The 10,542-nt window shown below is 34.3% G+C and overlaps 1 protein-coding gene across 1 annotated transcript; it reads left to right on the forward strand.

Moving 5' to 3' along the window:
• Positions 1-1,752: 1,752 nt before the first annotated feature.
• LOC110599861 (nucleolar complex protein 3 homolog) lies at positions 1,753-7,791 on the forward strand. Its single transcript, XM_021736449.2, has 13 exons — positions 1,753-2,011; positions 2,080-2,249; positions 2,362-2,564; positions 3,216-3,424; positions 3,559-3,661; positions 3,932-4,095; positions 4,608-4,746; positions 5,426-5,602; positions 5,683-5,819; positions 6,154-6,480; positions 6,567-6,706; positions 6,798-6,895; positions 7,102-7,791. The coding sequence occupies exons 1-13, from the start codon at positions 1,848-1,850 to the stop codon at positions 7,573-7,575; spliced, it is 2,505 nt and encodes an 834-aa protein (XP_021592141.1). The 5' UTR covers positions 1,753-1,847; the 3' UTR covers positions 7,576-7,791.
• Positions 7,792-10,542: the final 2,751 nt, after the last annotated feature.

The following is a 10,542-nucleotide window of genomic DNA, read 5'->3' on the forward strand; positions in this document are numbered from 1 at the left end:
TTTTTTTAAGGTACCAACCGTTTTTATTAATGACAGTTGAAGGTCGTTTGTACTATGATTTATCAATGCAATGAAAACCTATTGTCATATGACAAAAAGGAAATTCATTGGCATCTATTTATTTTAATTTTAATTATAATCTTATTTAATATGTATTTTGTAATATATTAATAATACAATTTATAAAAAATGAAAAAACAATAGTAGAAGGCTTTATTCCTTTTTTGTATTTTTAAATTTTAATGGAGGCTTCTTAATTACTAACCATTAATTGAATCACTGCCCTTTAGTACTTTTGTTGAACCCTCTGTTTTATACATACAGTTCTATGCCTCTGATATATTGAATTTTATGATAAAAATGTTTTCTTAATGTTTGTTTGAGCTATTGTTGAAAAAATAATTTAAATGTTTAATTTATTTTAAATATTTAATAATTAAAAATATATCAAATTTTTATTAATATTTAGAAAATATATTTTAAATTTTTTTATTAAACTTGCATCAAATAAATAAAATCATAATATAAAAAGCAAGTACTATGTATATTTAATAAATCAATAGGAAACGGGACCTCATAATTGAATTCAATATAATTCAATGTGAAGTTAAAAGAAATAATTAATGTGTGTGATTGTTATGAAATGCGTAATAAAAGTATAAGATAAGCTTAGTTTGGGTAGAGAAATAGATATGACGCGGTGGATTTGTCACAATCAACTATTAAAATTAGGTCAACCGTGCTATTGCATTCATTATATTTATTATTACATATTGAAGATTATGTGATGTATATCAAAGAAATGGAAAGGGCTGTTGGCGTAAATCAACCGTCCTTTTTTTTTTTTTAATCCTTTTTTTGTTTTACTTTAGGTGAAGTGAAATTCAATATAAATAAATTTAAATTTAATTTGTTTAAAAGATAAATTAAATTAATCCAAATAAAAAATAATTTAAGTTATTAATTCATTATAAATATAAAAAATTATTTGTTTAAAAAAATAAACAAATTGAGCTAATAAACTAATACTATACCTCAAATGATTCGCAAACAATTCCAGTATGATATTATTACCTTATCATATATTATAGTCTAGATTTGGCCACTGTATTATTTGATATTATTTAGTATTAAAAAATTAAAAAATTATAAATCTCTCAATATCACCAATGAAATAAATAACTATAACTACAAGGTCAAAACTATTTTTAAATAAGTTACACCCAACTAATCCTTTACAATAAATGCATTATTTTTCTTCATTTAATTTGGAATTTTATTAAATTTATGAATAATAATACTCAAATAAAAGTTTACCTAATATAGGAAATAACTACTGAAAATAATTGTCTACTTTAGCTAGGAAAAAATATCTCTGAATTCTACTAAAATTATGAGCCATGAATATAACAAATTTAATAGTTATTTACAAAAAAAAAAAAAATCAAACTAACTTGACTTCATGTCAAATTTATAAAATTAAAATCAAATTATAATCAAACTAATCCAAGTTTATATAATACGTTATGGTTTACAATTAACCATTACAAAATTATTCTTGTAACCTGTTCACCACTTCTGTAAAATTATGTGCACCTTTGAAACTTGTTAACGAGTTTATTGATTTAAAAAATTTATCTTTTAATAAAAAAAATATTGACCAGTAACTTGTGAAATTGGGCTCTTGTCGAGTGAGGCCCAACCAGGCCCATAGTAGAAGTGTATTATCTCTTACGACTAATCATATAGCAGTGTCTAAAACCCTAAGCCCCAGCTCTGGTCGGACTGTTGCATCTTCCTGTATCTGCGTTCGGCGTCTCTTTTTCTTTGTTGGATCAAAACGAAAAATGGTGAAGAAGAAACAAAAGCAAAAGATAGTGTTGCCACCGGAATTGCCGCCTGAGATATCTGAGGATGAAATTGAGGTCTCCGATGAGGACTTGCAATTCGTCAATGAGAACAGAGATTATGCTGGCTTTGTTTCTCGCTTGGACACTGATACCATCACCAGGTACTGCCTCTTCTTCGTATCTCTCTCTCACTCTCTATATTTAATTTGACGGTGTTATGTGTCACAAGGCATGTTACTCGCGTTGCTGATTTGGAAGGAGATGATTTAGAAGCAGCTTATGAGAAGCGGCTGCGGAGGAAGTCACAGCAGAAAAAAGTGGAGGAAGAGGGCCTCCAAGTTGATCCTGTTGATGCTCTTCCTGTAAAGACTTTAGATGGAAAAGTTTACTACCGGACATGTAATTTTCCCCCTCTCCACTGACTTAGTTTTCTCATCAATTTCTTTTAATTGTTTGATTGTTTCGGAGGAGACGTTTGATTATGAGAGTGCAACGTTGTTATATGGAGCAGTGTCTAAGACAACAGAAAAATCTGAAAATGGTCGGGACACAGATGATGAGAAGGATGATTCCGGCGCTGATAAGGGTATACTGAGATTAACGAAAGCAGAAAGGAGGGCGAAGCTAAAAAAAAGCAAGAAAGAGGCTAAGAAACAAGGGAAGGAATTGGAGAAAACAGAAGAAGTGCAAGAAACTCCACAAGCATCTGTGCTGGTATTGTCTGATTGGAGTTGCCATGCATTCTTGTTTTCTGGCATTAGTATGAAGTGTGCTATTTTTCTGAGTCCTGTTGGAAAACTGTGCTTTTGGAAATGAAATCAAAATGCTCTAAATGTAAGATGTCATTATAGTTAACTAGTCTTATATAGATAAGGACGAATAATGTTGTTTTACTTGCAATGTTTGCCTTATCTTTTTCTAGGCTGTTATATAGTCGTAACAAGCACAAAAACTATGTTTAGTTTTTCTCCTGGTTCTTCCGAGCAAACATTTTACAGTGCTCCATTGCATTTTAATGTTTGCTTAATTTTATTCTAACTCATACTTGTGCTCTTTCAAATAAAAAATGCTCGTCCTTAAACCTCAAAGCAATTGCATTTTTGGTTTGGCACCTGTTTCCTTCTTCCTCATGCAAGACCTATTCAACATTTTGCTGGAATTTTTATTCTTTTTTCTTGCACATGCCAATGGACGTAGGATTTATTTTTGGCTGTCTGCTGATTTATTTTAACTAGTTGCATTTTGTTTGTCTATGCATTTTGTTTGATTTGTATTGTTTTTGTTCATTCTTTTTAGTAGACCACAGAAATCTCTGATTCTTTTGTTTTGAGAATCTCATAAGACACCATGCACTTTATTCGTTAGGCCAAGGTCAAAAAAGATCTCACTGCTGAAGAAATGTTTGAAAACAAGAAGCTTAAACTGGCAGAGATGGGTATCGCATTACTGGCAGATCCAGAGTTGAATATAAAAACTCTGAAAGAGATGTTGCAATTCTGTAAAGACGATGATCATGCTATTGTTAAACTTGCATTGTTATCCTTGTTAGCTGTATTTAAAGACATTATTCCAGGGTAAGGTTTCTTCATCTTTTTTAGTTATGTTTCCTGACTTGCTCTCTCTCTCTCTCTCTCTCTCTCTCTCGCGCGCGCACACACACACACACAAGAATGTAATATCTCATACTTTTTTCAAATGCACATGACAGCTACCGGATTAGGCTTCCTACTGAGAAGGAGCTAGAAATGAAAGTTTCCAAGGATGTTAAGAAGATGCGGTACTATGAATCTACACTTCTATCTGCATACAAGGTCTAACTTCGCACCCTTTTTATGAAGAACGGTCAATTTTATTTACCTGATCTTTCTTAATGAAACTGGGCTTTCTGTTCTTTCAATTTGGGTCTTCTGCAATTTTCCAAAATAATGGAGCACTTCTATCAAAAAGTTGCTTATCTCCATTTTTTTTTGCATTCAGTTTCAATTAACTTGATGTCTACCTTTGTACTCCCTTGGCATCATCAATACTGTAAGGTTGCAACTTATATTTTGATTTACCTTTTATTGGATTCATGTTGACAGGTGTACTTGCAGAAGTTGATGGTGTTAGAGAAACAGTCCATGTTCCAGCATGTGGCAGTTCGCTGCATTTGTACTTTGCTTGAAGCAGCCCCTCATTTCAACTTTCGTGAAAATTTGTTAGGTGCTGTGGTTGAAAACATAGGCTCTTCAGATGATGTCATAAGGTTTTGCTATAATATCTTCTTTTTCCTGTTCTTTTTAGAACTTCCTGTTCTAATATATTTGTTTTGGGGGGGGGGGTTTCAAGGTGGAGGCCCCTGAAGAAGTGATGAGATGATTTTTGCTGAAATATTAAAGGAAAACCTTAATTACTGTTGATTTAGTTATTTAGCAAATTACCATATTGTAGGTTAGGCCGGTGTTTCAAAAAACCCATGCATTATCTGCCCCATATCTTGTATCAGTCCAAATATAATTGTGCGGCTAATACTGAAGTTACGTCTACCCAAATTTATAAAAGGTCAAATTTTTGTTCATATGTCCATTTCCCATGTGATAATTTATACTGTAATTATGCTTTTTCAACTGCCTATGTCATTTATGGCTTCAATGAATCAGCCCCCTAGAGTTGTTTAATGGATGCTTCTTTCACATATGCAATACTCGTAGCTAGTTTTAATACTTTTGGATATGTCTATGGTTTTAATTCAATTATGTTAACACTACTTTTTAACAGGAGACTTTGTTGTGCTACTATTAAGTCACTTTTTACCAATGAGGGAAAGCACGGCGGTCAAGCTACTGTAGAGGCTGTTCGGTTGATAGCTGATCTTATTAAAGCTCATGATTGTCAATTGCATCCAGATTCTGTTGAGGTACAAAAAAACTTTCTTAGCTGTTTTTAGATGTGATCTAATACCTTGAGACCTGGTTTATTTAGTTTAACCTAGTCTTGGAGAAGTTACAGAATTGATATGTTCAGCGTAGGCTCTTGTGACTATTTTTTTTAATAGAGGTCAAAATTTCAAACCTTTATTGTATTGTCAAAATAATTCATTCCCCCTGCTAGAGATAAAAGAATTAGCGGACATTATCAACTTCATATAGCAGCTTCCTGGAGATTTGCTACCCTAGGATTGGGTACTTATTTGACAGAAGTTCAAAGGAAAGTGGCATTATCACTTGCCACGTGTCTGATACCTTTAACAAATTCAGGTTTATGCGTATTATGGAACATTCCTCTCATTCTTTGCATGCATGGATTTGGTGGATACGATTTGACGCATTCATATCTTGCTGAACTTACAATTACATGACAAAGAATAATCTCTTCCAGGCCCTGTTCCATATATAATGCTGCTACTGTAGTGGTTGAAAAGATGATATAGAGGATAAAAAGTGTCTGGCATATTTGTGCACTAGATTATTGGGTATCAATGTTGAAATTTTCGAGCTCTACAAAGAATAGTTAGAATACTTTTGAACTTTTTTCCTTCCTGTTGTCTTTTTGGTATTTTGTTTATATCCTCATTTCATTTGTAAATACCCTATTAGGTATTCTTGTCATTATCCTTTGATGAAGATCTTGGAAAGCCTGAAGAAGAAGACAAGGAAAATAAAGTTAGAAACAAGAAAAACAAGAAGAGAAAGAATAATGAGGAGCCAAGTCAATTGCAAGAAAATGATAGAAAAAGAAGTAGGAAAGAACTGATGGCAAAAATGAGGGAGGAGGTACTTGCTGTTATTTATAAATCAACATCTTGATGTTCTTTGTTTTCTGCTTGTAATGATCATGTTATGGCTTTAAACAGGTTACTGCTGATTACAAGGCTGCTGCTTTTACCACAGATGTTAAGGACCAGAAAAGGTTGCAATCAGAGACACTTTCTGCTGTTTTTGAGACATATTTTCGTATCTTGAAGCACACTATGCTGTCAACCACAGCCAGGTTTGTTCCTAGATTATAAATTGGCTGTTAGATTCTCTTTAGCATTAAAAATAAAGGGGATATTCCTACTTTATCCGACCTCATCGTGCTGGTCTCATTTTATCGCATTGATATGACTTCATTAGAGCAACTGTAATTTCTTCAATTTAATTTGGCATGTCTGGTTGATGCTTAACAGAAACTTCAAGAACGGATAGTTGGAGAAAATCTAACTACAGAATGTGTATCTAATTGAGAAATGCTTTATCCGCCATTCTTTTGGTTAGAAATTCATTTATAAAAGATTTGTTTACTTCCTCATCAATTTCACTTCCATGATTACTATATTGTTCAGTCCAGACGCAAATGATCATTTAGTTGCCAATGCTCCTGGGGCCCACCCTCTGCTTGCACCTTCTCTGGATGGATTGGGAAAGTTTTCTCATCTACTAGATCTTGATTACATTGGGGATCTTATGAATTATCTGAAAAAGCTTGCTGGTGGCGATACTACATCCAACTCCTCAGAAAAAAGTTCAAAGCACTTGACCGTTTCCGAACGCCTTCAATGCTGCATTGTTGCCTTTAAAGTGATGAGGAGCAATCTAGATGCCCTAAATGTTGATTTACAGGGCTTCTTTGTGTTGCTGTATAATATTATTCTCGAGTACAGACCTGGAAGGTTTGCACTGCCTATGTTCCATATGGAACTGCAATTGTTCCTTAATTCTTGAATCTTCTCATTTGGGTTGTAACATGCTTTGGCAGAGACCAGGGTGAAGTATTAGCAGAAGCTTTGAAGATTATGTTATGTGAAGACAGACAGCATGACATGCAAAAGGCTGCTGCATTTGTAAAACGTTTGGCCACAGTCTCACTGTGCTTTGGATCAGCTGAATCCATGGCTGGTCTGTTATAATTCCCTTTGCCATCCAACTCTTTTTTGAAGATCTTTTGGCCTCTGTTCGTTTACCTCTATGTTTTGGAATATTTTTGCAGCTTTGGTAACTTTGAAGTATCTCCTTCAGAAGAATGTTAAATGCCGGAATCTATTAGAAAATGATGCAGGGGGTGGCTCAGTTTCAGGTTCTGCTGCGGTAAGCTTTCTTATCATTTATAGATTTAGAATGCATATGCCCTTTTATTCTTATCATGAACTTATTTTATGATATGCAATTAAGCTATCACATATTCTGTCAACGGCTGTGATAAGGTATCTTGACTTTAAGTTTTATGCCTCGTTCCCTGAAGTATAGACCCCATGGATTAAAGTTCCTTGTTTGATTGCAATAATAACGTGCAGAAATATCAGCCATATGCCTCGGACCCTAATTTAAGTGGTGCACTTGCTTCGGTCCTTTGGGAACTCAATCTTCTGTCCAAGCATTACCATCCAGCAGTTTCAAACATGGCTTCAAGCATTTCAAGCATGAGCACTTCTCGTAACCAAGTTTATCTCTCCTCAATATCTCCTCAGCAAGCTTTTACAGACTTGTCGCTTGAGAGGGAGTTGCTCAACCCAAAATACGACATTGGAAAACTAATTATCAAGAGGAAAAAGGGGTCTTCTAAGGTGACTGCCAGTAGCATTGGCGGATCTGTAGATAAAAGTTCAGCTGATGAAGAGGAGTTGAAAAAGAAACTTTCTGATCATTTTATGCTCCTCCGTGATTTCAAAGAGAACGGGAGATTAAGGGGCGAGTTAGACCGTGCTACGTTAGCCCTACAATTATATGATGAATATAAGAAGCAAAAGAGAAAAAGCCGGAAGGCTTAGTACCAAGAACCACAAGAAGTGAGCATCCAATATTTTAGGTGTTGGATTTTTTGTTGTTGTTGTTGGAACCGTAATCAAGCCGAGTATTGAGCATCGTGAAGCTCATATCTGATTTGTTTGCGCTTAATTCGAGCCTAAAGGCTCTTTTTTTTTAGCTTAACATATTATTTCCATATCTCTTAAATTACTTCCTAACTTTAAATTAGGGTTTTGCCAGTTAGCTAGCGTTTAACTATGGCTTGTCCAGATCCTTGAATTAAGGCGACATTAATCGATTTAATGCCTTTGAATCCGAGATTAGACCACAGAAATAGGGAAAACTGTCCAGTCCATCTTTTACTATGAAGAATGATTCTGGAAGATTGCTTCGCTGTATAGCATTATAGATTGCAAGAAAGAGAGAATGAGTGCAAGTGAACCCAAATCACTTAAAAAATGAATATTGATGATGAGAGGAATTCTCGATCTTCAAGTCCGTAGTAGGTAGCATGTGTTTGAAACGAAAGGAATGCTGCCCAGTTACGGTTATTAGCATAAAAAATATATATCTCTATATAACGACCACATTGTTATAATTATTATTTTTAATAATATTAATTTACAGAAGCCACAGTCATCATTTGCTAAGAAGATCTCCAATGCGAGCAATTGAATTGCATGACACGATATAACGAGACCTCTCAATCATTAAAACCTCATCCCATGTGGGTTTTATCCGGATATCAAGGACGTACAGTTTCATGGTACTGTAGCAGCACGTGTAAAGTATGAGTGGTTCTCACTTGTTGATTTGTGATTAATATATTGAATCGTAGTATTTGTGTGGGTAGTTTATAGTACGTGAATTAGTTGGCGAATCTGTGTACAGCTTGTGTATATATTCCTTCATTAATTATAATTACAGAATAAAAATGATGCTGCTTATTCATACACAGTTGAGATTTTGTATTATATGACGCAGATGCTTCAATATCATTAATTATATTATTCATAAATTACACAACAAATATCCTTAATAAATTAGAATTTATAATCTATAACTTAAAAATCTTGTATCTCCTACTCATACTTTATTTTTTTAATGGATCCAAAGAAAATCCTGTATTTAAGAAAGCTATTAAAACTAATTTTAAAAAACTCTAATGTTAGACTAAATATTTTTATGTATACTCAATATAATTGCATTTATAGAAACACTGGTGGCAATTATCAGACGTGAGCATCACTCTTTATACGATTTGAGATCTTCATCTTTTTATGCTCAAACATTGAGATTAATAGTTACGCATGCATTTCCAACTTCAATTATACTATCTCTTTTTCTAAACTCAATTCTAATAATTAATATAATAAAATATTTTTCAATCAATTGAAACATTTTCCTTATACTTAATTTGGGGAGCTGCCAAATTTTATAAGTCAAATTAAACTAATTAAGTCAAGTAATTAATTAAAGAGTGAAGTCACACATTTCGGTGGGTGTTGAAATTTTTTTCTCATCATCAACATCCAATTGCTCGGATCATCAGGGGATTAATATGCTTACATTTGCTGCTTTAAAATATAATTGTATTTTTTATTTTTTTTTGTTGGTGGTGGTGAGTATTGGTTGAGACGAATTTCGGTGGCGGACAGCCCCAGAGAGCTTCTTGTCCACATTCTGTTTGTCGGGTTCAGACAGCGTATCGTGAACGTGAGTCCATAGTTTGCTTCATCTAATTAATCATCAGTTAATCTGGTGGAGTAATTCTCCAATGTAATTACTGTATTTAGTTTTTTTTTTTTTTCAAAAAAAGAGCTTCTGTTTTTTACTAATTACAAACATAATTTTATTATTAGATACATTTTAAACATACAATATTCATGCGAATTATATACACACTAATTAACTTTAATCATGGTAGAATACTGTGTCAATTAAGGTGATCAAAACCATACACCAACCCTAAAGAACAACCAAGTAATCAAGTGTAACAAAATTTCCATGAATATATGTTTGTTTATTCATAATCCCAAATTTACCGAACCTAATTTGACATCATTTGTAGGTGGTGGAGATGTTCTGAAATTTAATAAAAAAATAGATTCAAGGTGTATTTTGGTAAATATAATTTGATTTGTTTTTTTTTGACTTTCTTTATTCCTTTTGTAATACCCGGCTAGATTCCGGCATCGGAATCCCTACCTTCCGGCGGAATCTCCGTTGGAATATGGAATTTTGATGATGCCAGAGTCTTCTAGAGGGGTAAAATGTGATTTCTAAAATGATTTTTACCAATTTCATGGTTTTAAATGAAAAAGAACTTAGTTTTGAAAAGAAAAGACCAAGGAGGCATTTGCCAGGTTCGGCCGCCGAAAGTGAAGTTCGGCCGCCGAACATGGAAAGGGTTCGGGAGCGCCTTTGACCTCCGAAAGTCTTGTTTGAACGAGCCAAGGTTCGGCCGCCGAAAGTCAAGTTCGGCCGCCGAACATGCATGAGTTTAGGGGGCACGTTAGGCCGCCGAAGGTCTTCGACCAGGCCACCTATAAAGGGCCCTCAGATCGGAAATGGGCAAGTTTTCTCCCCCTTTCTCGAGCTCAGAGTTTTCAAGCTTAGATCAGAGTTTTGGGAGCTTGGAGATCCAAGGAGTAGTTTCCTCCCATCTCCAAGTTAGAGCTCGCACAAACCCTCGATCTTCAAGAGGTAAGTGTGGATCTATGCTTTCCTTTACGTTTCATGAAGTTTTAAGTGAGTTTTAAGAGGTTTTGATGGTTGAGTATGGGTAGATATGCATGTTAGGGTTTATGTGGGTTTTATGCCCAATGTATGATAATGTATGTTCATGTGATGTTTGTGTTGGGGTTTAAGTTAGTTTTCAAGCCCCTTGAGCATGTGGGAGAGAGTATGCATGATTGGGAGAGAGTATGTGAGGGTTGGTTTGTTTTGATGGTTTTAGCCTATGTGGGTCATAAGCTATCTATGTATGC

This window comes from Manihot esculenta, chromosome 14 (genome assembly GCF_001659605.2).
Source record: "Manihot esculenta cultivar AM560-2 chromosome 14, M.esculenta_v8, whole genome shotgun sequence".
Taxonomy (NCBI): domain Eukaryota; kingdom Viridiplantae; phylum Streptophyta; class Magnoliopsida; order Malpighiales; family Euphorbiaceae; genus Manihot; species Manihot esculenta.